At 46.6% G+C, this 27,799-nt stretch overlaps 1 protein-coding gene across 1 annotated transcript in view; it reads left to right on the forward strand.

Annotated features, from left to right (window-relative positions):
- TMEM67 (transmembrane protein 67) overlaps positions 1-27,799 on the forward strand; it is a 624,701-nt gene that overhangs the window by 239,298 nt on the left and 357,604 nt on the right. The window contains 1 exon segment of the mRNA XM_029591688.1: positions 5,260-5,383. Within this exon segment, the coding sequence (XP_029447548.1) occupies positions 5,260-5,383 (124 nt within the window).

Below are 27,799 nucleotides of genomic sequence, written 5' to 3' on the forward strand. Positions count from 1 at the left end.
TCTTATTTAAGCAGATACAAGACTTAACAGACTCCCTGCCTCAGCAATTTCAGGAGCAACTCCAAACTCTAGTAAACAAGGGTTTTGAGGCAGGCAAGCATGAGATAAGATCATCTTACGATATCTTTGACACTTCTACCAGGGTATCTGCAGCTGCTATCTTGGCAAGACGATGGGCCTGGCTCAAGTCTTCCGACCTTCGCCCTGAAGTACAAGACAGATTATCCGACCTGCCTTGTGTAGGAGATAATCTTTTTGGCGAGCACATTCAATGAACAGTGGCGGAAATCAAGGACCATCATGAGACCCTAAGACAGCTCTCTCTGATGCCTTCTGAGTACCCTTCAAACCAGCCCTTTCGGAAGGACTCTAAGAAGTCATTCTTCCACCCGAAGAAGTCCTACCTGCCACCAACTAGAACCCGTTCTACGAGACCGTTCCAAAAAGCCCAGTCTCGTCGGACACGAAAACAAAAACCGCAAGTGGCTCCTCAGCCGGGCCCTGCTTCCGGATTTTGACTCCTGCATAGAGAGCGGCAGCCAGCTTCCATTGCCCCACATACCAGTGGGAGGTCGATTGTGCCATTTCAACAACAGGTGGCACTCAATCACCTCAGACCAGTGGGTCCTAGCGATAATTGCTCAAGGTTATCATCTGAACTTTCTCTCCATTCCACCGGACTCCCCACCTCTACCAACGTGGAGAACATCCGATCACTCCATCCTTCTGGAACAGTCAAGGCAATAGAACCAGTGCCCTATTCCCAACAAGGCCTAGGGTTCTATTCCCGGTACTTTCTAATCCCCAAAAAATTGGGAGACGTTCGTCCAATTCTGGACCTACGTGCCCTCAACAAGAACCTCCAGTGAGGGAAGTTCTTAATGGTAACCTTGAGCTCTCTTCTTCCTCTTCTACAAAGAGGAGACTGGTTCTGCTCTCTAGACCTCCAGAACGCATACACTCATATCGCGATAATTCCATCTCATCGTAAATACCTGAGGTTTCTAGTAGGCCCCAAGCACTATCAGTACCGAGTGCTTCCATTCGGCCTCGTGTCTGCACCACGAGTCTTCACAGAATGCCTCATCGTAGTTGCAGCCTTCCTCAGGACTCAAGGTGTTCACATCTACCCCTATCTAGATGATTGGTTAAACAGGGCTCCCACTCAGCAAGCTGCTCTGTCGCCCCTGCATCTTACTTTACACACACTAATTTCGCTTGGATTTCTCGTCAGCTATGACAAATCCTACTTAGTCCCATCTCAAACCTTATCGTTCATTGGGGCAGACTTGGACACCTTGCAGGCAAAGGCTTTTCTACCTCGACAGCGAGCTCTCACTCTCGTGTCTCTGGCCCACCACCTGCATTCTCAGCACTCCATGACTGCACACCACTTTCTCGTCTTTCTGGGACACATGGCGTCCTCAGTTCAGGTCACCCCAATGGCCCGCTTGGCCATGAGAGTCATGCAGTGGACTCTAAGGTCACAATGTATCAATCCATTAAGCCCCTGTCGACCATTGTCCACGTAACCGACCCACTCCGTCAGTCTCTCGCCTGGTGGAGAAATCAGGTCAACCTCCTCCAGGGCTTGCCCTTCCAGGCTCCAGACCCTCAAATAAATCTCACCACCGATGCTTTCAACCTCGGCTGGGGAGCCCACGTGGCCGATCTGCAGACACAAGGATCTTGGTCTCCAGAGGAAGCCAAACACCAAATAAATTTCCTGGAGCTGCAAGCAATCATATATGCTCTCAGGGTATTTCAGGATCGCCTCTCCAACCAAGTCATCCTGATCCAGACGGACAACCAGGTGGCCATGTGGTACATCAACAAACAGGGAGGGACGGGCTCCTACCTTCTGTGTCAGGAAGCTGCGTAAATATGGGCGGAGGTCCTCTCCCACTCGATGTACCTCAGGGCCACCTACTTGCCTGGAGTAGACAATGTGTTGGCAGACAAGCTGAGTCGCACCTTTCAACCGCACGACTGGTCTCTCAACCCCTCAGTAGCGAACTCGATCTTCCATCAATGGGGTTATCCTCAAATTAGACCTCTTTGCATCACCTCAAAATCACAAAGTAGACATCTTCTGCTCTCTCACTCGCAGCCAACGCTATCAGCCAAGAGACGCGTTCTCCCTATCATGGGCAACTGGTCTCCTATATGCATTCCCTTCACTTCCACTTCTCTGAAAGACTCTCGTGAAGTTACGTCAGGACAAGGGAACCATGATCCTGATAGCACCTCACTGGCCACGCCAAGTGTGGTTTCCAATACTTCAGGATCTCTCCATTTGCAGGCACATTCCCTTGGGAAAGGACCCGCTACTAATCACTCAAAACGAAGGGGGCCTACGCTATCCCAATCTTCAAGACGTGTCCCTGATGGCATGGATGTTGAAAGGTTAATCCTTCAGCCACTTAACCTTTCTGAACCAGTTTCCCATGTCCTGATTGCTTCATGGAAGCCTTCCACGAGGAAATCGTATTCTTACAAATGGACCAGGTTCACGTCATGGTGCTCTTCTCAATCCCTTGACCCCTTTACCTGTCCAATCACGAAGTTTCTGGACTATCTCTGGCACTTGTCAGAGTCAGATCTAAAAGCTTCCTCCATTAGGATGCATGTCAGTGCAGTAGCCGCCTTCCATAAAGGTGTCTGGGATGTTCCCATATCAGTACAACCCCTTGTAAAATGTTTTTTGAAAGGCTTGCTTCACCTCAAGCCTCCTCTGCGTCCTCTGGCTCCTTCTTGGGACCTCAACCTCGTTTTGGGTTGGCTCTTGAAACCACCATTCGAGCCTCTTCAATCATGTGACCTTCGATATCTCACATGGAAAGTGATTTTCCTTTTGGCAATCACTTCCGCTCGCAGAGTTAGTGAATTTACAGGCTCTAGTTACCTATCTGCCTTACACTAAACTTCTGCAGGACCGGGCAGTACTCCGCACTCACCCTAAATTCTTGCCTAAGGTAGTTTCGGAGTTTCATCTTAATCAATCCATTATACTACCTACCTCTTTTCCCAGGCCCCATTCCAATCCAGGAGAGCAGGCTCTGCATACCCTTGACTGCAAACGGACTCTAGCCCACAGGACAAGCACTCAATTGTTTGTCTCTTTCCATCCTACCAAATTGGGGCAGCCTGTGGGTAAACAGACTCTCTCCTCCTGGTTGGCAGACTGCATATCCTTTTGCTATCAGCAAGCGGGCATTCCACTTCAAGAACGTGTTAAAGCACACTCTGTGAGGGCCATAGCAACTTCAGTAGTACACCTACGCTTGGTGCCGCTTCCTGACATTTGCAGGGCTGCCACCTGGAGTTCTCTCCATACTTTTACTGCCCATTATTGCTTAGACAAAGCCGAAAGACAAAATTCCATCTTTGGCCAGTCTGTCTTGCGCAACCTATTTACAACGTGACGTACCAACACCCTTCTGCCTGCCCGGTGGGTTTCAGGATGCCTTCTGCCAAATTTCATCCTAGGGCTAGTGCCTTGCATGCCTGAGTACATTTGATGCATACTCGGACATCCTCAGCTCGGTACTCACCCATATGCGAGGACTACCATCCTGCTTGTCCTGTGAGAAAGCAAATGTTGATTACCTGTAACAGGTGTTCTCACAATTCAGCAGGATGTTAGTCCTCACGAAACCCGCCCGCCGCCCCGTGGTGTTGGGTTCGTAATGTTTTCTTATTTTATTTTCGGCACTACCTGTAGCTTTTTAACAAGACTGAAGGGGCCAGTAGGGTCCAGTCAAAGTTCTGGAAACTTTGACAGAAGTGTTCCGTGATTGGGCTCCATCCTGTGATGTCACCCATATGGCAGGACTAACATCCTGCTTTCCTGTGAGAACACCTGTTTCAGGTAAGCAACATTTGCTGTAATTGAGAGCCAGTGTGAGAGAGAGTGCTGGTATGTGGCTGAGAGAGAGGAGAAAGTTCCAAGCAAACCACCCCTCCTCCAGCTAATTCAAAACAATCTCAGGAGACCTGGATATCAAACGTTCCCAGGTATGCAGAGCAAAAACATTTTTGTATCCTTATTTTTCATTATTGGGTCTTTGTGTCTGCTATTTTGAAATATTTTATTGGTATCTAGAAATTTTTTATATGAGTTTTTAATTATTGGATATTCCACTCATCAGCTGTTTTGAAATAATCTGTTCTTTTTGCTACTGTGGTTTTACTGCTACTGATTTTATATTTCTTGATTTTGTTTTATAAGGATGGGTGATGTTTCTTTTTTCCTTTATTACACTGCATACAGAGACTCTGGCTTGTTGCAGTTTCCAATTCCGTTTTTTCTGCATGCTTCTAGTTATGCGTTTTGGTCTCTTTATTCTTTGTTAGGTGAGGGTCAGCACATGTGATTTAGTTGAGGTTTTCTGCTGCCGTGTAATTTCCGTGTAGGGCTCTATAGCAGCCTGACTTGGTCGGTTTCCTAATAGGAGATGTATTAATGTCTTAAGGCCTGGTGTAATATTTTAGTGTTGCCTTTTCTTAGGTAAGGTGGTTACTGTTTAAGTGCTGGAAATTGGTGCTGTTATGGTGTGGGATGTTTACTATTTATGCAATTTCTGATCAAACAGAATACGTATCTTTTCCTTGTGTCATTTTAAACAATAAAAATAATTACCGGACCTTTATTTTTATTTCCGCTGTGAATTGTAATGAGCAGTGTGTCACACATGTGAGCGTGGCCAGTCAGGTGTGTCACGATGGGAAAAAGGTTGAGCACCACTGTTGTAGATTACTTTAACTACAGGGTACAAAATGGATTTCTTCAGCAACTCAGGAGACAGAATTGAAATCAAACCTACTGTCATGTTTATCTTATTTCTTTATTTTTTAGGGTTTTGAAGACAGCTTTAAACTCTTATAGCATATCAGTTTGGTATAAAAGATGTATCTTTTGCTATAGAATTCCTTAGAACTTGCACTAAGTAGAGTTAGGCTATAGGAAATGTAAAAAATCTTGCAGTATCTGTTCATTGAAATCATGATTTCTTGAAAGGTTAGAGTGCAAACCCCATGGTGCAGACAAATTCTTGTTCTTAGGGGGTCTAGATTTTCTCTTTAATGCTTCCTGGGAGTTTACTAAATGTTTATTCAACTACTGGTTCTAATATGATTGTTATTTGTTATTTAGCTTATATACATACAGTAGGATATATATATATATATATATATATATATATAATTTTAATACTCAGTTTGACTATATCATTTTCTGATATTTCTTTTCAAACAAAGGCAAGAATATAAATAACTGGCTTTTGACTCGTCGGATGTTGTTGGTGGATACGTTAAGTGGACGAGAAAATGACTTGAGGGGTCCACCAAAAATCCTTCGGATTGCTAGTGAAATCACAATAAGGTAAAAAAAAAAGTCATACAGAGTGATAAAAAATGTGAGATATGGCTTGCCTGAAGTTCTAGTCAAGATTTATTTATTTATTTATTTCGAGGCTTTTTTATACCGAAGTATAGCGGGATGCCTTCACTCCGGTTTACAGGATAAAACAACTTATACATAGTGGTGACCAATTGGTAACTTATACAAATATGAATATAACATCTTATATAACTTAAATAACTTGGTAAACAGGTTGGTGACAACAGTCACTGGGCACTCTAGCAGGGAGCTGAGATAGGGTGGGGGGGGCTAGGGGGAATCAGCTGAGGCGGGCTGGATAGAGGGCTGTGTAGCAAAAATTGAAGAACAAGAGACAAGGAGGAGAGGGCGGGAGGGGGGGTGAAGGAGGATGGGATGCCATAGGGGTGGTAGGGAGAGGGGAGGGGTGGGAGGTCAGGGAGGGGTTGGGGGAGGGTAGGAACGGGGGAAGAAGGTGGAGGTGTTTGGGTATTAGTTAGGGAGGGGGGTGGGTAGAGAAGGAAAGGAGGGGGGAAGAGGTGGGAAGAGGGATGTGGATGGTTTAGCCGACTCCGTCGCGGAAGGTTAGGTTGAAATACCAGGTTTTGAGTTCTTTTTTGAACGATTTGCTGTCATTGAGTGATCTTAAGTAATGGGGAAGGGTGTTCCATAATTTGGGTCCTGCGACGGAGAATGCTCTGTTCCTCGTGGCTGTTAGTTTGGCTATGCTGGGGAAGGGTATGTCTAGGGTCATTTTGCCTTCTGTTCTGGTGGTCCGTTGTGCTTTGTGAAGGTGAATCATGTCAATTAGGGCGGGGTTGGCTGCATTGTAGATTGAGTTGTGGACAGTTGTTAGCGTTTTAAATTCAATCCTTTGAGCTATGGGAAGCCAGTGTAGGCTTTCAGGGCGGGAGTGATATGATCTGATTTTTTCTTGCCAGTTAGAATTCTTGCAGCGGCGTTTTGCAGCATTTGGAGTGGCTTTATGGTGGATTTTGGGAGGCCGATCATCAGGGAGTTGCAATAGTCAAGGCTGTTGAAGATTAGAGATTGCAGAACTGTGCGGAAATCTTGCTGGTGGATAAGTGGTTTCAAGTGTTTCAGGAGGTGGAGTTTCAGAAAGCCTTCTTTCGTTTTCATGGCGATGTTCTTTTTTAGGTTGAGGTCGCTGTCAATCCAGATTCCAAGGTCTTTTGTTGCGTTTTTGAGTTGGATGCTGTGGTTGTCAATTTGAAGGAAGTGTGGTGCGGTAGTTGATCCAGGGTTGTGTTTGCCTATGAGGATGCATTCGGTTTTATTCATATTGAGACAGAGTTTCATCTGGCTTAGTTTGTCTCTGATGTCGATTAGGTGCTTGGCTGTTGATTTCAGAGCATCTTCGATGGTGTTTGATATGGGGATGATAAGTTGAATGTCATCTGCATACATAAAATATGTTATGCCCAGACTTGAGATGAAGTGACAGAGTGGGAGTAAGTATATATTAAAGAGGGTTGCAGATAAGGCGGAGCCTTGTGGTACCCCGGTGTCTAGTGGTAGGGGGCTAGAAGAGTTGTTGTTAATGGCGACCTTGAAGAGTCTATCTTTTAGGAAGGATGTGAACCATTTTAGTGTATTGTCGGTCAGGCCGATGTGTGCTAGGCTGTCAATCAGGGTCTTGTGGTCCACCGTGTCGAAAGCCGCAGAGAGGTCTAGAAGGATAAGTAGATGATTTAGCTTGTTGTCTAGACCTCTAATTAATGTGTTTGAAAGGTTGATTAGTAGGGTTTCGGTGCTTCTGTTTTTTCTGAATCCGTGTTGTGAAGTATGGAGGATATTGTTGTCCTCTAGATGCTCGTTCAGCTGAATCAAGGCCGCTTTTTCGGTCAGCTTGGCTAGGAGTGGGAGGTTTGAGATGGGGCGGTAGTTATTTAGATCAGACGGGTCGAGGTTTTTCTTTTTCAAGATAGGGGTGATGGTTGCTGTGTTTAGTTGTGCGGGGAGTATCCCTTCTTCGAGTGATTTGTTAATGACGGCTGCTATGGTCGGGGCGATGGTGTGTGCCAGTTCTTTCAGGTATCGGGTGGGGATTGAGTCCAGGTCGTGGCGTGCTGGGTTGATTTTTTTAATTAAGTTTTCGGCGGCTTTGTTGGAAATAGGAGTGAAGTTTGTCCAGGGTGTATTGGTGTGTTTGATGTTTTGATCTGCTGTGTTTGAGGGGGTGCTGAAGGAGTTGGTGATCTTGTTTGTTTTGTTCCAGAAGAACATTGCTAGGTCTTGACTTAGGTTGTTTTCATTAGGTGAGGTGGTGCAGTGGTTGTTGTTGTTTTCTTCAATCAGGTTTCTTACAATGTTGAATAAAGCGTTGGAGCTGTTTGCGGAGTTCTTTATCTTAAGACTGTAGTAGTCCCGTTTGGTGTTCAAGATTTCCTTTTTATATGAGGCGAGTAGGGTGCGGTAACGCTGAGTGGTTACTGGGCATTTTGATTTTTTCCATTCTTTTTCTAGTTTCCTTAGGTTGCTTTTTATTGATCTGAGGTGAGAGTTAAACCAGGGGTTGTTTTGATGGTTGGTTTCTTTGATGATTTTGATTTTTAGGGGGTTTATGTTGTTGGCGGTTTGCTCCGTGAGGTTGATCCATGATTGAATAGCGTTGTTAGAGTTTGAGAGATCTAGGTTGCTGAGTTGCTTAGAAAGTTCTTCTTGAAGTTGGTCAAGTTGAAAGGGGGGTCGGTATTTGAAGGATGGTCTGTCAGAGGTGTTCTTTAAGATGTTGCTCAGTAGTTGTGTCTGGCATTGTATGATGAAGTGGTCTGACCATGGGACGGGATTCGATGATATTTGTGGGTTGGTGAAGTGTTGGTTGGTGAAGATTAGGTCTAGCGTGTGACCTGCTTTGTGTGTAGGGAGGTTTACAAGTTGGTGCAGGTTGAAGCTGGAGAGCATATCGAGAAGAGTTTGGCAGCTTTGAGATTGAGGGATGGCATCTGCGTGGAGGTTGAAGTCTCCTAGTATAATGGTGGGTTTTTTTGTGTTAATGTTTGAGATCAGGTATTCTAAGAGAGGGGATAGATCGTTTTCTAGTAGCTTGGGGGGGCAGTATATTAGACAGATTTGTAGAGTCTCAGCGTCGAAGAGGGCAACTTCGTACTTCTTTGGTAAGTTGTTTGGTATCAATTTCATGTTGAACTTCTTTTTTATGGTGAGGAGAAGGCCACCTCCCCTGCGGGCCTTGCGGGGGATGGAGAATAATTCATAGTCGGGGTGGGTTATTTGGTTTGATATTACGTGATCAGTGTTTTGGAGCCAGGTTTCTGTAATTGCGATGAAATCAGGTTTTTTATCTTGGATGAGATCGGCTAGTAGCATGAATTTTTTGGTGAGTGATTGAGCGTTGATAAGGAGGAAGGTGAGGAAGACGAGGTTTTTGGCGTGTTTCTTAAAGGGGATGTTGATCAGATGCCTGTATCCGGGCTGGAGGGGGGATTTGCAAGGTGGATTCATGGTGGGGATGAGTTGAGGATGAGGGGTTGCTGTGTCTTCTCGTGGGATTGATGTCGGGGAGGAAGTGTGGTAACTGTGTGAGGAGGAGATGAGGTTTGGTTGAGGATTGAGGCTGAGCAGCTTGAGGCTGAGCAGGTGATGAGGTTATCTGGGTGTGGGTCTTTTGGAGAGCTGACAAAGTTTGGCTGTGGGGTAGAACTACAGAGAGGAGATAGGACTTGGGAAGTAGGTAAGGATTGGAAGGGGGAGGTCAGGGGGTGAGGGATTTTTGCCAGTACGCTGTGGTTGGTGTACAGGTAAGGGCACTGGGCGGGGTGGGGTCTCTCCGGCGGGGGGGGGAGGGGACGTACACCGATGTGTGAGGTGAAGGAAATTGGTCAGGGGCGGCGGAGTCGGAGGATACTGCGGCCAGCGACAGTGTGTCACACTTGTGTGGTTCGTAGGCAAGGTAGAGGGGGGTTACGGATAAGGTGGGGGTCTTATGGCCGCACTAGGGGCTGCACGAAGGAGCGCGACAAAGGGGCAGGCCCCTTTGTCGCGCTCCTTCGGCGCGCGACGCCGGGCGTGCGACGCCCGAGGAGTGAGCAGGGATTTAAATCCCCTTGGCGTCGCAGGCTCGATGACGTCGTTCGTGCGCCTCTGGTCTTCGGGGGGGTCGTGAGCGGCGTGCAGCGAAGTCGGCGAGGGACGTCTGTGGTGAGTCAAAGCGGCCTCGTGGCCGGCGGTGGACAGTCGGCGGTAGGGCGAGGAAAAGAGGCCTTACCCCGATGGGTCCTTGCGCCGGCTGCGCGGCCCTCCTCCCAGCTCTTCCGGACGGTGCGGCTGTCTTCGGGTTCCGTCGGTCGCTATGCAAAGGAGCCCATGCACTTAAACATGCACTGTCAAAAGCTTTGTGTGCATGCTAAAAAAACATTTAACATGCAATGCATGTATTTAATTATAACTCCCATATTCAAAACTCAAAACATCATATTGTTCCATAATGTGAAAATATCCCCTTCCTCACAATAAGTTTTAGACTTGAGCAGATTGTAATCAAATTTGTTTTCCACAAAGTTTCCCTGCTGGTACTAGAAGCATCTGTTTTGTTCTGCAACAACAGAGCAGCCAGTAATTTCAGCATGCCCATATTTCCCGAATGAGTAAGGCTTGCTGATATTGCCTCACTGACTATGCTATGCAAAGGAGCCCATGCACTTAAACATGCACTGTCAAAAGCTTTGTGTGCATGCTAAAAAAACATTTAACATGCAATGCACTCAGTTTTTTTTGCTTGCTAGCTAAAATGAATTCACTATAAAAAGCGTGAAAATGTGTGTATCTACAGGCCGCACCTCAAACTCTCCTGTCAACTGTCCCAAAGTCAGAGGGGAGGGGCTTTGTTGTGTCTGGAGAGAGGGATACATTGGAACCTCTATCTTGCGTTCAAGGCAGGGGTTCATGTGTACATCAGAGCTTTGATCTTGTATCTTTTTTAGGCCATTAAGTTCCCTTACTGGATGTGTCTGGGGTAAGGGGCGCTCTGGCCTCTTGATCATGTTGTCAGGGGTGGAGGTGTTTAGGGGCATGTGTGTTGATGGGAGGCCCCTAATAGCACATCCTCACTATAGTGTAAAATATTATCGTGTTGACTTTGTGGGTATACGTATTTTTTAAATAACTTTTTATTTGTCATTTTTCATTAAAACAACAAAACTTAAATAAGAAACAAGCCATACCAGTAACACAGTACAGCCCACAACTCTACAGAAGCTCGAGCATCCCGATTCATTGTACCCTCTGGTTACCCCAATACCTTTTAAGCTCCCTAAAAATAATACCACCCTCTTAGGTATTTAGTTTCTTCTCGTAGGACAAGCAGGATGTTAGTCCCTCACATATGGGTGACATCATCAGGATGGAGCCCAATCACGGAACACTTTTGTCAAAGTTTCTAGAACTTGACTGGCACCTACTGGGCATGCCCAGCATGGTACTAACCCTGCATCCAGCAGGGGTCCCCCCTTCAGTCTCTTTTTTTCGGCACAGCAGTAGCCACGTGGGTTAAGGAGCACTCTAGAGATTCCTGTCAGGAAGTTTCCTCATGGATCTTATTTCTAAAAATTTCAAAAAATTCTAACCCATAGGGATCTCCCTATCAATTCTGTAGTCTGCGGTCGTAAGGTAAGGCTTTACCCTCATTTGCGGTCGATTCCCGTCAAGTTTTCCCTTTGGGTCCAACCAGCAATCGACCGCACCTGCGGCTAAATTTTTTCAAAGACATGGCATCTGGTTTTCGTCGGTGCCCCGATTGTCCTCGGACAGTGTCCATTTACAGACCCGCATAGGGTCTGTGTGTTGTGTTTGGGGTCGGACCACGACATCTTAACTTGCAACCAAATGTGCCCAAATGACACCGAAGGTCCGTAAGGCCCGCTCAGAGAAGATGGAGTTTCTTTTTCAGGCAAAGCCAACCGACTCCGAGCGCTTCGAACATTGTCTGAGCCGGTGCCATCGACCTCTCGCCAGCAGCGAGACACCGCTGCTGTCCACCCGGTACCAACTACTCCGAAGGCATCGACTTTTTCCTCTTCGCTCTGGAGAAGGACCGAGGAGAACATCATGAAAAGCGTTGCACCGTCATCGGAAGGCTCATTTCAATGGCCTCCAGACTCAGGGAAACCTGGTCTGCAGAGGAAGCCAAACGTCAGATAAATTTCCTGGAGCTTCAGGCGATAAGAGATGCCCTCAGAGTCTTTCAGGATTGCCTCTCAAACAAGGCCACCCTGATTCAGACCGACAACCATGTGGCGATTGGTACATCAACAAGCAAGGGGAATGGGCTCCTACCTTCTGTGTCAGGAAGCTGCACAGATATGGGCATGGGTTCTTTCCCACTCGATGTACCTCAGAGCGACCTACTTGGCGGGCATGGACAATGTTCTAGTGGACAAGTTGAGTCGAACCTTTTATCCACATGAATGGTCTCTCAATCCCACGGTAGCGGACACCATCTTCCAATGTTGGGGGTATCCACAAATAGACCTCTTTGCGTCCATCCACAACCGCAAAGTAGAGAACTTCTGCTCCCTCACAGCCGCCACTCACTGCTGAGGGACGCTTTTGCCCTCTTGTGGTTCAGCGGTCTTCTCTACACGTACCCTCCACTTCCACTCATATCGAAGACTCTCGTGAAGTTACAAAGGGACAAGGGCTTAATGATTCTGATAGCCCCTCACTGGCCCCGCCAAGTCTGGTTCCCAATCCTCCGGGACCTATCAGTTTGCTGGCGCATCCCTCTAGGGGAGAATCCGCTTCTGAGAACTCAGAACGACGGATGCTTACGTCACCCCAACCACCAGGCCCTATTCCTGACGTCCTGGATGTTGAAGGTTAATACTCCAACCCCTTAATCTTTCGGAGTTGGTATCCCGAGTCCTGGTAGCTTCACGAAAGCCTTCCACGAGACGCACTTTCCTAGCGTGTAGCAGATGGATTCAGAACAAGTGGGTATAGTGTGCTCGTGCTAGCAGTTGGAGACGGATCTGACGTCAGCACGGGTACATATAACCCCACAGGAAGTGAAGCAACTCAGTAATTTCCGTCTCCAAAGTAGTTTGGAGCGCCTGCACGCTCGCTGAGCGTGTTTTCCAATACTACTTTCTACTTTCTAAATTTCTCAGAAGATGAGCCCCGCACTCCTGCGGTGATACCCTCGGGTCCCTCCCCCAGTCAAGTTTCCCGAGGTGATTTCCGTGGTCCCTCGGAGGTAAGAGCCTCGGTCCGGTGGCCGATTCGCGGCAGGGATCTAGCCCCCGAGCGAGAAGGGCTCGGGTCTGGCTGAGAGGTGCCTCTGTCCCGGCGTGGACTTAGCCCCGAGCGAGACGAGTTCGGCGGCTTAGAGGCAGCGGGTGCACTTCCTCAAGCGCGGCGGTGAAGGTATTTCCCCTCTCCCCCCCGCAGCCGGAGGACTACCCGGGTTACAGCCGGGAAGCGCCAAGGATCAGGTAAGGCGTACATCTCTTACTTTTGGTCTCCGGAGGTACGAGGTCAGCGGTGTTGCCTGCATGCGGCACGCCGTGGAGGTCGCCATTTTGTCTGCCTTGTTCAGGGTATTGAGCGCCCATGGATAGGCGCACAACGCAGCATATAGTTTGCTAAGTGCATATTGTATATTATTGAGCGCATATTGCTGAATGCATATTATTGAGCGCATATTGCTGAACGCATATTGTTGAGCGCATATTGTATATTATTGAGCGCATATTGCTGTATGCATATTATTGAGCGCATATTGCTGTACACATATTATTGAGCGCATATTGTTTATTATTGAGCGCATATTGCTGTACGCATATTGTTGAGCGCATATTGTATATTGTTGAGCGCATATTGCTGTACGCATATTATTGAGCGCATATTGCTGAACGCATATTATTGAGCGCATATTGTTTATTATTGAGCGCATATTGCTGAACGCATATTATTGAGCGCATATTGTTTATTATTGAGCGCATATTGCTGACGCATATTATTGAGCGCATATTGTTATTATTGAGCGCATATTGCTGACGCATATTATTGAGCGCATATTGTTATTATTGACGCATATTATGAGCGCATATGCTGACGCATATTATTGAGCGCATTGTTATTATTGAGCGCATATTGAGCGCATATTTTATTGAGCGCATATGCTGACAGCATAAGCCGGCGCCCTGCATTCGCAAGACGCGATGGAACCTTAAACGCCCCGGCGTCTCCAGGGCGGCACCTCCTGATTCCGGCGTGAAAGCTCTTGGCCTGTGCTCAGCGTGCCAGCTTAGAGCCACGCAGAGCGAGGAGCCCGACTCCCTTTGTGCCCAATGTGAGGAGGCCGTGGGAGCCTCGGGCCAGGACCAGTCTCAACAGAGGTTTACCGACAGTTCCCCAGGGGCCACCCCGGACCTAGCGGGCCGTCTCGAACAGCCAGGAATCCCGGGGGACCTGGTACCTCGACGGCTGGAGACCGCTTCCATTTCCTGGGTGGACTTATTTAAGGGGATCCACGCCTTTGTACAGATGCAGTCGGCTTCCCGTCCAGGCCCTGCTGCTGCTCCGGCTGACCCTGCCCCGGACCTTCTCGCCCTTATCGCGGGCACCCGCCTCCGGGCAGTCCGGCTCATGCGGACCCTGATGTCTCGGAGGACGAGTCCGAACCCCCCGAGGAGGGGGAACTTCCCTCGGGGATAGAGCCATATCGAACTATGAGGCGGTTCTTTCCCAAGGAAGATCTCTCCGACCTGGTTTCTCAGTGCCTGACGGAGTTGGCTATTCCAGGCCCCAGCGCCATGGAGGCATCTACGCAGAACCCCCTGCTGGAGGGTCTTCGTCCCACAGCCCGCCATTTCCCCTTCCTGCAAGCGGCGCAACAGCTGATAGATTTGGAGTGGAATGCGCCGGAGGCCTCGTTCAAAGGGGGGGCCCTGTCTCCGGCATGTACCCCCTGGACCCGGCAATCAAGGATATGCTGGCGTGCCCTAAGGTGGACGCCTTGGTTAGCGCTGTGGTCAAGCGCACTACCATTCCAGTGGAGGGGGGGGGCGGCCCTCAAGGAGGCTCATGACCGACGCCTGGACGCCATCCTGAAACAAACCTTTGAGGTGGCAGCTCTGTCTCTGCGAATCGCAACCTGCTGCACAGTGGTGACGCGTTCCTGTTTGTCACAGGTCCGGAACAATGCTCCGGCAGCGACATGGAGTCAGCTCTCTCGTTCCTTACGGATGCCGCCTCCGACCTAGTCCGTACGACAGCCAAGGGGGTCTCATCCTCAGTAGCAGCCAGGAGGCAGCTCTGGATACGGAATTGGTCAGCCGATGCTCCTTCTAAGACACGTCTCACTAGAATGCCGTTCAAGGGTTCTCTCTGTTCGGCAGCGACCTAGATAAACTGGCCAGCACATGGGGTGCCTCTCCAGTACCTCGACTGCCGGAAGACAGGTCCAAGAGGAACCAGCGCATCTTTCCGAGGCCCTCCAGAGGTAGAAGCTCCCAACGCTTCACTCCCTATAGGAGTCGCTACCAGGCACCTCGTCCTCAGGCCAGGAACCAGTCCTTTCGGACCAAGCAGCGCAAGAGGGGAGCCGGCTCGGGTTCAGGTCCCGGCCGCCTCACAATGAGAATCAGCCGATCCATCCGGGGGACGGAGCCATAGGGGGCAGGTTAACCCTCTTCTACCCCAGATGGGTCGAGATTACGTCGGACCAGTGGGTCCTCGCCATCATCCGAGAGGGTATTATCTGGACTTCCATCACACCCTCCGGACAGGTTTGTGGAGTCTCCGTGTCCAATCCACAAGAAGGCGGCATTAGAAGTTACCCTGGCGAGGCTCCTGTCCTTGAAAGCCATAATCCCAGTACCTGCATGGGTAATGGATTCTGGGCACTATTCCATTTATTTCATGGTACCCAAGAAAGAGGGCACTTTCCGGCCCGTATTGGACCTCAAGTCAGTCAACCGATACTTAAGGGTCCCGAGGTTTCGCATGGAAACTCTGCGCTCAGTCAAGACCGCAGTACAGCCAGGGGAGTTCCTCACGGCCTTAGACTTGTCAGAAGCCTACCTGCATATCCCGATCCATCAGGATCATCAGCGCTACCTACGCTTCAAGGTTCTGGGACGACACTTCCAATTCCGGGCTTTGCCCTTCGGGTTAGCCACGGCGCCCGGACCTTCACCAAGGTGATCGTAGTGGTAGCAGCGGCGCTCAGACGGGAAGGAATCCTTGTCCATCCCTACCTAGACGATTGGCTGATCAGGGCGAAATCCCGAGAGGAGAGCCATCGGGCAACCAACAGAGTGATCTCTTCTGGAAAGCCTGGGATGGGTAGTCAACCTAACAAGAGCTGCCTACAGCCTTCCCAATCACTGGAATACCTGGGAGTCCAGTTCGACACCCAGGCAGACAAAGTCAGCCTCACCACCAAGAGAAGGTTAAAACTCCAGACGCGTCTACGGTCCTTGATGGGAGCCAGCCGGCCCATAGCTTGGGATTATCTGCAGGTTCTCGGTCTCATGGCATCCACCCTGGAAGTGGTACCCTGGGCGCGGGCCCATATGAGACCACTACAACGCTCCCTCTCTCTCGATGGAGCCCACGCTTCCGGAATTACTCCGTGCATCTACCTCTACCAGCCAGAGTGCGGACCCAGCTACGGTGGTGGTTGCAGTCCGACCACACGAGCAGGGGGTCGAAGATGTCCTCCCCCACGTGGACTCTGCTCACCACAGATGCCAGCCTGAGCGGATGGGGAGCACACTGCGAAGAGCTCACCGCCCAAGGGCGGTGGAACAGAGAAGAGTCGGGGTGGAACATCAACCGTCTAGAGGCACGGGCAGTCCGGTTAGCCTGCCTGCGATTTGCTCACAGACTGCGGAACAGAGCAGTCAGAGTGATGTCCGACAACGCCACCACGGTGGCATACATCAACAGGGCGGAACCAGAAGCCAACAGGTGTCCCTAGAGATAGCCCCGCTGATGGCTTGGGCAGAGGCGAATCTCCAGGACATCTCCGCCGTCCACATTGCCGGAAGGGACAACACCGCGGCAGACTTCCTCAGCAGGGAAAGCCTAAATCCGGGAGAATGGCAGCTGTCCCCCAACCTTCCAGATGATTGTGGATCAGTGGGGGACTCCGGACATGGACCTACTAGCGGACAGGTCCAATGCTCAAGTACCCAGATACTTCAGCCGCAAGCGAGATCCGTTCTCTCACGGGATCGACGCCCTGGTTCAGCCATGGCCTCCAGGGACCCTGCTATACGCCTTTCCGCCGTGGCCCCTGCTGGGCGCCCTTATACACAAGATTCAGAGGCACAGGGCCTAGTTCTTCTAGTGGCACCAGACTGGCCAAGAAGACCCTGGTACGCGGACATGAGAAGACTACTGACAGGGGAGGGGAGCCTCTTCCTGCCTCCGCTCAGGGACCTGCTACGTCAAGGTCCCATCCTCCACGAGGATCCAGCTCAATTCTCTCTTACGGTCTGGCCATTGAGAGGGCTAGACTGAAGAAAAGAGGTTACTCGGAGCCGGTGATAGATACACTCCTCCGAGCGCAAGTTTTCCACATCCCTCACCTACATAAGGATCTGGAGAGTATTTGAAGCCTGGTGCGACACTCATGGCACCAATCCACATGCGACCACAATCCCTATTGTTCTGGATTTCCTGCAGGATGGGCTTCAGAAGGGTCTCTCCCTAAGCTCCATCAAGGTTCAGGTGGCTGCGCTGTCTTGCTACGGTCCCAGGAGGGATGGCAAGACCATTGCCACGCACCCAGATGTTTCCCGCTTCCTGAAAGGAGTCAAGCACATTCGTCCGCCACTGAAGTGGCCAGTGCCCCTGTGGAACCTCAACATAGTTTTGGATTTCCTGCGGGATCCACCTTCAGACCCCTCGGGGCCTGTCTCTCCGTTCTCTAACTTTGAAGATGGTGTTCTTGCTGGCAGTGTGTTCAGCACGCCGCATCTCGGAGCTACAAGCGCTGTCCTGCCGTGATCCCTTTCTCAGAATCACTCCTGAGACTATCCATCTTCGCACGGTTCCCTCCTTTTTACCTAAAGTAGTCTCACAATTTCACCTCAACCAAACCATATCCTTGCCAACCACGGCGGGTTTGAAGAAATCAGAAGAAGGGCGTTTGCTACGCCATCTCGACATCGGCAGATTGCTGCCCAGATACCTGGAAATGACAGAAGCAGTACGAAAGACGGACCATCTGTTCGTCCTTCACAGCGGGAAGAAGCAAGGGGAAGCGGCCTCTCGGCCCACCATCGCCCGCTGGATCAAAGAAGTTATCAGAGCGGCCTACGTAGAGGCCGGGAAGTCACCACCTCTGCAGGTCAAGGCTCATTCCACCAGAGCGCAGGCGGCCTCTTGGGCAGAATCTAGAATGCTGTCGCCCGCGGAGATATAAGGCGGCGACATGGTCCTCCCTCCATACCTTCTCCAGATTTTACCGTCTGTATGTCCAGGCCAGGGAGGACACAGCATTTGCGAGGGCAGTCCTACGCGGTCCTCAGGCAGCCTCCCGCCCTGTTCGGGAGTAGCTTTTGTACATCCCACTTGTTCTGAGTCCATCTGCTACACGCTAGGAAATGTTGAGATTACTTACCTGATAATCTCCTTTTCCTTAGTGTATGCAGATGGACTCACCATCCCGCCCGGCTGCCAGTATACATGGGTTGCACCAATTCAAGGTAAGGCATGTCATTTCTTACACAGGAGCATCCACTCTACCAGGTGTCGACGTCTTCCAGTTGGGAACGCTGGCGGTCTCCAGCTACTATCAATCGGTCAGGGGAATCCTGTTTCACTAATTCATTGATCGGTCAGTACACATATATCCATAACAGCTTTTGCAAGAAAGATTACTGAGTTGCTTCACTTCCTGTGGGGGTATATGTACCCGTGCTGACGTCAGATCCGTCTCCAACTGCTAGCACGAGCACACTATACCCACTTGTTCTGTGTCCATCTGCATACACTAAGGAAAAGGAGATTATCAGGTAAGTAATCTCAACATTATTGTTCTAAGTGGAAAAGGTTTACGGTTTGGTGCACATCCATGTCCATAGACACCTTCACTTTCTCCACTGCGATGCTTCTAGACTATCTTTGGCATCTGTCAGAATCAGGCCTGAAAACTTCTTCTATAAGTCCTTAGTCACACACTTCATGAGAGGTTTGCTCCACCTGAAACCTCCATTGTGCCCTTCGGCCCCCACTTGGGACCTTAACGTGATCTTAGGGTGGCTCATGAAACCTCTGTTGAGCCTCTCCACTCCTGCGATCTTCGCTTCTCACCTGGAAAGTAATTTTTCTTCTCGCTATAACATCCGCTCGCAGAGTTAGTGAGTTACAGGCATTAGTCACCTACCCACCTTACACTAAAATTCTACATGTCAGAGTAGTCCTCCGTACACACCCTAAGTTTTTACCAAAGGTAGTGTCGGAATTTCATCTTAATCAATCCATCATCTTACCTACTTTCTTTCCAAGGCCCCATTCCAACCCAGGGGAAAAGGCTCTACATTCCTGGACTGCAAACGTGCCCTAGCTTTTTATCTGGAGCGCTCGTCATCCCACAGGAAATCCACTCAATTATTTGTTTCTTTCGATAACATCAAATTGGGAAATCCAGTGGGAAAACAGACCCTTTCCTCCTGGTTGGCGGACTGTATCTCCTTTTGCTACCAGCAAGCAGGCATTCCGCTACAGGACCGTGTAAAAGCACACTCTATTAGGGCCGTGGCAACCTCAGTGGCACACCTTCGTTCGGTGCCACTTATTGATATTTGTAAGGCTGCGAACTGGAGCTCTCTCCATACCTTCGCAGCCAATTATTACTTAGATAAGGCTAGCAGACAAGATTCCATTTTTGGCCAGTCTATTCTATACAACGTATTCTCAACTTAACTACCCAACATCCTACCAGCGACCCGTTTAGGGTTTTCAGGATGCCCTACTACCCAAATCCACCCCTGTTGTTGTGCCTGTTGCACGTCTTTTGGGTGCATTTGGTGCATTGCTCAGGCATCCTCAGCTTGCCACTCACCCATATGTGAGGACTACCATCCTGCTTGTCCTGTGAGAAAGCAGAGTTCCTTACCTGTAACAGGTGTTCTCACAGGATAGCAGGATGTAAGTCCTCACGAAACCTGCCCGTCACTCCGCAGAGTTGGGTTCGCTTGCGATTTATTTTATTTTTGCACGTACTTCTTGCTATACATGAGACTGAAGGGGAACCCCTGCTGGATGCAGGGTTAGTGCCATGCTGGGCATGCCGAGTAGGTGCCAGTCAAAGTTCTAGAAACTTTGACAAAAGTGTTCCGTGATTGGGCTCCATCCTGATGATGTCACCTATATGTGAGGACTAACATCCTGCTGTTCTGTGAGAACACCTGTTACAGGTAAGCAACTCTGCTTTCTTCCCGCCTTGTCCAATAAGGACTTCAGGCACTTTCTTATATGTCCATCTGATTCCGCAGCATGATGGTCAATTTTTCCATGACCACAATCTCAGCACTTTACTCTTCCATTCTCGCACTTCAATCTTCCATTCTTGCACTTCAATCTCGCACGTCTTTAACAATACAGGTCAATCCTGTATTGTTAAAGACGGTATAGAAATGGTTTAAATAAATAAATACATTTCCAGTGGTGGACAATGGTCAAGCGTGCCGCGTGGAGGAGATGACCAACTAATTTCGGACAGCACCTCATCAGTCCTCTATTGAAGGTATACCTATTTAACACCTACTGTGAGTTAGGTGTTAAATATTAGGCTTTAATAGGTGCCAGGAAATAGCACAGTATGCTGTCCTCCAGGCACTATTCTGCATGTGCCTATTAAAGCCTAAAATTTAACACTCACTTTAGAGCAGCTTTTAAATGCTCATGTTCCCTAGCCATTCAGATTTAGGAATCTTTGCTGGCATGACAGTTTGTACATATTGTCAAAATAATACATAAAGTGGTTAAAATGAAAAAGAGAAAAAAATATTATACATATATAGTAGTTCTAACAGTAGTAAAATAAGATTACAGGATACAAAACAACAAGGACAGATTCCAGGTTTTCTAGTCCCTGGTCAATTGTTTCTTGCCTGGTGGCAGGATACAATTTGTTTTACTGCTTTAGCTGTTTTTTACATCTCCCCCAGGGATATACACACATTTTTTTTCTGCTCATTCTTTTGTGAAAAGTCTTTGATTTTTCTCTGTTAGCTTTAGGAAGTGTACATCTCTGATATCTTTGTATTTTGCACAGTACAGGAAGAAATACATTTCTGTTTTTATTTCTCCAATGTTGCACTGCATTCAGAGTCTGGTTCATGGAGTTTCCAGTTCTCTTTTTATCTGCATGCTATTTATATTTCTAGTTAATGGTCACTTATTCTGTATTTGATGAGGGTCTGTCTGTCTGTTTGTATGTGTGACCGAGATGAGGTATTTGTTCTGTGTAGTAGTCTGCAGTAGTCTCAACTTCTGTTCTCCAATCTACACTTCCCAATAGGAGGTGTAATATTACTAGGGCATATGGCAGTATTTGCAGTGTTTCCTTTTTATAGGTAGGGGTTTTTTGTTTTTGAGTTCTGGGAGTTAGTGTTGTTTTGGTATAGCAGGTTTGATATTATGCACTGAGGGTGTTTTTTTAAGGTGTTGTGTTATTTTATAAATTGCGTGGTAGTGGAGGGAGTTTGTAGGAGTTTGTCTCTTTTATTGCAATGACACCAGAATTTAAATAGTTCTGCTCTGCACCCATTATTACGGGTGTTTCTGAGGACATGCACTATCAGTTCATTGAATTGCAGTTGTAGGGTTTTTGTTGAAATTTTGTCCCATTCTATATACTTAGAGAGGTAGTGATAAACCTTATGGCAAACTTCTCTTTCTCCCTCATCTCTTATTCCTCGACTCTCTCTTTCTCTCTCTCTCCTCCTCCTCAATTCCCTCTCCCTCTCTCACTTCCATCCCTTGCTTTCTCTCAGTTTCAGGAAACTTATTGGCACGAGAATTTGTATATGTCTTGCTAGAGTAATACATAAAGTGGTTAAAGAAAGAGATCCATATTCAGTAAGCTGGCAACTAGATAAGTTATTTGGCTAAAGTAAGCTAGATACCTCATCATCATGAATATTCAGTGGGACAAGTCTCCTGCTGAATAAACTTGGCTAAAGTTATCCAAGTAATATTACCTGGATAATTTTTACTCCGGTAAATTTAGCCATATCCTGCTATATTCAAAGTATAGCTAGGTAATCTTAAAAAATCCTTGCAGGCCAGTAGGCCTGATAATCACCCCCCCTTAATCCACTAAAATAAAAGATACAGATGTAATGGAATTACTGAGCCTGAGTCTGACTACCATAGCTAAGGATGTGTTCAGAAGTTAGGCTTTTAGTAAACTCAAGTGTTCTCACACTGACACACATCACAAGACTGTAACAACTATGAGAATATAAGAAGTATTTATTTATTTATTTATTTATTTATTTATTTATTTATTTATTTATTTTTACTACGCGGCTCGTTGGCAAACATCACCTCGGTTTACAATGAACATTAATGAGCAACAGGCTTTACAATCCAACATATTTAAGAAAGGATAAAATAGCTGATAACATTCAAATTATAGTATAATAAAACCAAACTAGAATTAGCTAGGGCGTATAGTACTGGGGATCAACTTAAAGATACATTATTAACAGTACAGAAATTTTTTTTAGGTCCATATTAGTCATATTGCAGAAGACTAGGACACCAAAGGGGGTTAGCATAATTGAAAGTAACTGATTGGAATGGGAAGAAAGTATATATACATTTCATAAAATAATTTATATGAGAGTAAGGTTCATAAATTGTAGGCTCGTTTAAACAGGTTATGTTTTTAAATTCTGTTTAAATTCTTGTGGCAGGGCTCCAAGCGCAGATCAGTGGTAATTTGTCTCCATATGTTTAATACCAGCTATCGTAAATGTTCGTTCTCTTGTGTGTGACATATTTTGTCTGTTTAGAGCTTCGGTGTTATTTAGCTTAGCCAAGGTGCATTTTTCTAATCTGGTCTGTCCGAAGTATGGAATGTAAAGAATTAAGCAAGACCAATGCATGTCTGGTTATATAATGTTTTGTGTATGTGAGTAAGTACCTTGAAAATTATCCTAAAGGCAATCGGAAGCCAGTGTAGTAGTTGTAGTGCTGGAGTAATGTGTTCATGGCGGTGAGTGTTAGTAATCAAGCATGCACAGCTGCATTGTAGCATCTGTAGTGGCTGAATTGAGATATTTGGTAGACCTAGTAGTAAGGAGGTTACAGTAGTCCAATTAGGTAATATCGTAGCCTGTGTACAGTCCGGAAGTCATTTTGGGTTGTAGTAGAGGTTTTATCCTTTTCAAAGTATGAAGTTTGTGGAAACCCACTTTTAATAGTGGAAGTGATGAATTTTTTAAATGTAAAATGATTGTCAGTTATGACACCAAGACTGCGGACTTCTTGTATAGTGTGATGGGTCGGATAGAGGTTGTAGAGTAGGGTTCGATTGGTGGTTGTTTTGTGAGAAATAATGAGCAGTTCTGTTTTGTTGGTATTTATTGCTACATTGAGTTTTCAGTTAATAGACTCTCATTTCCGCTAGTGCAGTATTCCAAAATTTGCGCGCATTGGGTAAGGAGTTATTGATAGGGATTAGAATCTGCACATCATCTGCATATATAAAGTGTGGGAGACCTAGTTTGATTAATAGCTGACAGAGAGGAGTGATGTATATATTGAAAAGTGTGGAAGATAGAGAAGAGCCTTGAGGTACTCCTTGTAGCAGATTTTTTGGTTTGGATTCCTGCTGGCCATTTTTACACTGTATTTCCTGCCGTTCAGGAAAGATTCAAGCCAACCTAGAGCAGTACCAGCAATGCCAATTTGAGAGAGGGTGTGTTAAGAGGATGTTGTGATTGACTGTGTCAAATTGCGATGAAATGTCCAAGCAGGGCAAGTATATAGGATTGACCAGCATTCTAATGCTTTTAGGATAGTATCGAGAGTGTTAGAAGGAGAGTTTCAGTGCTGTGGTACTTGCGGAATCCATATTGAAATGGGGGGAGAGTAGTGATTTTTGTCCAGGAATTCGGTGAGTTGCTTGTTGATGACTTTCTCTAGTCAGTTTGGAGATGAAAAGGTAAGTTAGAGACCAGGCGAAAGTTGCTGGATCTGTAGGGTTTAAATCTTGTTTCTTCAGAGTTGGTTTAATTATGGCGTGCTTGAGTTGGGTAGGAACGATTCCTGAAGTGATAGATTTGTTTAAGAATCTTTGTTATAAGTATTGCAATTCTTGAAGGGATGGCGAGGAGTGTTTTTGTAGGTAAGATGTCAAATGGGTGTGTTGCTGGTTTAGCTTTTTGAGAATACCTTCAATTTCTAGTGTGGTGTGGTTTCAAATTTTGTAAGTGAAGCAGTGCATAGGCTTGTGTAGATTTGTATTGTCACTGGGTTGGTCTGTGGTAGAGGGAATCGGTGGAGAGGTAGTGCTAGTAAGGACGATTAGAAGGGGATGAAGAGGAGATACGGTTCATAATAGCGTGATTTGTCATCGAAAGAGGAGGCAAGTGTTTCACATTTATTTTTATCATCAGTATTTGGATTGAGAGGTTAGTTGGGGGGAGTGATGATGGAAGAGACATATTGGAAAAAGAGCTCGAGGATTGAATTGGTATTGGTGGATCTTCAAAGCGAGTAGTTTTTTTGGCTTCGTTTGTCATTATCCGGTATGTCATGGTGGAGTGACTTAAATTTTCTGTAATAAATAGGAGTTTGGTTTTTATATGCCATTTCTTTCTATTTTACCGGAGCTCGAGTTTCAATTTTCTAAGGTCCGGGTGTACCAGGGCTTTTTAATCTTTCTTTTCTGTGTTGATTTCTTTAGTCTGTAGAGGGCAAAGCTTATTTGCAACGTTATTGGTTATGTGATACCAAGAGGAACAGGCCGAGTTGGCATCAGTGAGGTCTAAATTAAGGAGTTCTTCTGAAAGTGCTTCAGCGATTTCTTCAGTTTTTGCATTGTTTTCTGAAGGTGATGGTTCTGTTTTTGGTGTGAGGAGGAGAGATGTGGTTGTGAGTGATAGAAGCAGCATAAATTGATCCGGTAATGGTCTGACCAGGGTACAGGTGTGCATTTAAGTAGATTAGAGTCAACAAGAGCGTTAGTGAATATGGCATCTAGAGTGGCCTCTTTTGTGAGTAGGGCCCGAGATCAGTTGTTTATATCCAAGGGCCATTAAAAATAGTAATGGTAGCTTCACAGGCTGGAGTAGGTGGAGAGCGGTCAAATGTAGGGGGCTAAAGGCTTCAACCTGACAGAGGACAACCTGAAACTCCTGCCCAAACAGGACTTCATGTACCAGAATTCCCTGCTTCATGACGGGTTTACTTAACAGTCTGCAATACAGCTGTAATTAGGACATTGGGAAACTCTCTGTCAGCACATTGCACATTTTCATTTTGGCTTCGCTGTTCTTATTCTCTGATAAGCTTTCACTGCTGTAACCTAGATTAGAACAATGATGTATTATGTGAAGGGCTGTATTGCTGCAGACTTGCAAATTCCTTTCCAGAACTGCAAGTCCCGACAGCCTCTCCTGCAGAAGTTTCACGAAGGTTCCAGGTTGTCTAAGGAGGGGTCAGTAGCCCCTCAGCTGGGATATGCCTGCTCAGCAATGCGTAGAACGCATGTGTAAAAGATAAGGATTGTGGAATGTATAAGAGCCAGCTCCTGAAGGGGAGGGGCACGCAGATTTCTGAGCCATTGTTCTCAGCTGTGTCTTGCATGCAATAAAAGTCTTTCTTTTCGGACCAGTTGTCTGGGGCCTCTTTTCTGACGGTAACATGTGGCACCCCAGATGGGACCGGGGCCCTGGGGACGCCACATTGGCCCCCCAATCGGTCCGGGAGATTTTGTGGCAGAGTGATCCCCCAGACTTGCCTGGTGAGTGGCCACCGCTGAGTTCAGTGATCAGGTTTCTGAGGGGGTCATTCCACGGAGATCCTCTGAGACCTTTGGGATTGGTTGATCCGGAAAGAAGGCTTTCTTGACGATCGGAATCTGGAACTTTGCAGGCAAGTATTTTGGGAATTTAGACCGATCCATTAACGGAGGATCGAAGGGGGCTCTGATCACGCCCCGCCAAGTGGCCAAGTAAGAACTAGGTTCTGAAACCCCACAGCTGCTTGGGAAATTGGTTTCTTGTTGTGTGAAGGAGAGTGTCTGTCTGTAATCAGACAAAGAATCACTGCATTTTCAGCTGAAGGTACCTTTAGGAAAAAATTTCTACTGTGGTAGATCGGTTAGAGAAATTTCTTTTTGTGATCAAATGCATTATTTCTTTTGATCTACTCTGGTGATGCAGACTATTTTTACTTAAGGAAAACTTATTAAAAGTGATTGTGAATTATTTATCTGTATATGTGTTAATAAATGTGTACTGAACAGCGGCAGTTAGCCTGCGAGGTTGAACATGTAGCTTGCAATCTGTTTTTTTGTTTGTGTCAGGTTTCTGCTGTAGTATAATGCATTACAATTGTTATGCACAAAGAGCATTGGGAGCTGGAGAGTTAACTAGTTTGGCTGGGCAGAGGCTGCTTCTCAGCGGGACAGTTTAACCCCTAAAACATTTCTCTGGTACGTTTGGGTTTTCAAATTATTAATTAAGGATTGTGATGTATGTAGCTGCTATCTGTGAATTGCAAGCACATGTACCAGGGATTTTTTTAATTGTTCTTAATTGTTTTAAACCCTAATAGGACGAGATTTTTGGTTTACAGATGCTGCACAAGATCCTTCATTACTTATTCCAGAGAGGTTAAGATATTTTAGTTTGTTAGTAGAGATGTGTTTCCTGCATTCATTGTATTAAAAGGTAAACTTCGAATGTGTCAATTATAAGTAAGATATTGCGTTTTGCATTTCCTTGATTACTCACAAGATGATCTGGCGTAGTTTACAATCGGACCATTGCATATGTCATTTGACAGACATAATATGATGGACATTTTATAGCAGCAAATTCATTATTACAGTACAAAAATGTAATTATATAATGGTAGTGCGTTCCACTGCGTGTCAATATGTCAGTACATAATGCGTAATGCATTTCATTGCGTGTCAGATATTAGTGCATTCAATATGGCTGTGCGTTTCAATGCTGGTGTTGTTAATCAGAAGTTTTCAGTTTTCTCATATCTTCCATCCCAGTCCTCTCTATGCTTATCCTTTGCTCCCTTGCCTATTCACTCGATACATCCACAGGTTAGTCAATTATTTATTGTTTTTTTTTCATCAGCCTATTGCAGGGCACCTGTACAATAAGAATATTCTCTAATACCATGTTAATTATTGTTCTTACTTGTTTCCTATATATTATCTGTTATTTAAAAGTTACATTGGAACGCATGATAAAGTATGAACTTTCTTTTGCTGACGCAGTTTATTTTGAAGCTGTCTCTGGGAAAATGAGAGGAGAAATGATTAAGAATGGGTCCTTTGTTAAAGCTTAACAGTAGTTAAGCAGTAGTTAAAAGCTTGGCAGTAGTTAAATATGCAGGCATAGCAAGGAACCGGCAAGATAAGACAGCCAAGCATGCAATTCTGACTGTGGGAATTATAGGATGCCGGTTGTAAAAACACAGAGAAAACAAAGACTTAATATTAAAAATTTTTATTCGGTGGCAGGCGCAAGATAAGGATTATTGGAAGTTGTGGGCAAGAGGAGGAGCCACTATGCAAGATTAGGAACAAGATCAAATATGATTCGGCCCAAATGATAAAGTAGTGGCCCCCACACACACATTATACATATATATACTGCAATTATGTTCTTTTACCACTGGTGGGGGCTGGGCTCTGGCTATTACCATATGTTCTTAGTGTTTGCAATGTAATTTGGTACAAGGGTACAAGGCTTCCAAGGGTTTGATCATCACTCCTGCACACCTAAAGCGCCCCCCCTGGATCCTTGCCTGCAGATCCAGGTTGACTTTATTGAATTAACCCAATGCCAACTTACAAGTATGTAGGAAGCAATGTTTTGCAGCTTCTCAGCATCGTCTGAACTGATGGACTGATGGACTGTGATCTTTCATTGTATTTTGAGATGTATGGGAACAGGGATCAGGAACAGAAGAAAAGGGCCTGTCCCTGCAACCAGGAACTTAATAGTAGAGACCCGACATCCGAAAGAAGCTGCAGAAGGCCGAAGGCTTTGAGGGCATGAGCCTCAGCCAGTTAAAAGCTATAGCAGACCAGGTATGTGGAAATAGAGAGGAAGAGAAAAGAGAGAAGCAAGTAGACATATGAAGGAGAAAGTGACTGTTAGCCGCCGCTCTCGAGGACAATCGGACGTACTGCAAAAATGAAGGCCATTGGAAGCGAGA

This window comes from Rhinatrema bivittatum, chromosome 2 (assembly GCF_901001135.1).
Source record: "Rhinatrema bivittatum chromosome 2, aRhiBiv1.1, whole genome shotgun sequence".
Classification (NCBI taxonomy): domain Eukaryota; kingdom Metazoa; phylum Chordata; class Amphibia; order Gymnophiona; family Rhinatrematidae; genus Rhinatrema; species Rhinatrema bivittatum.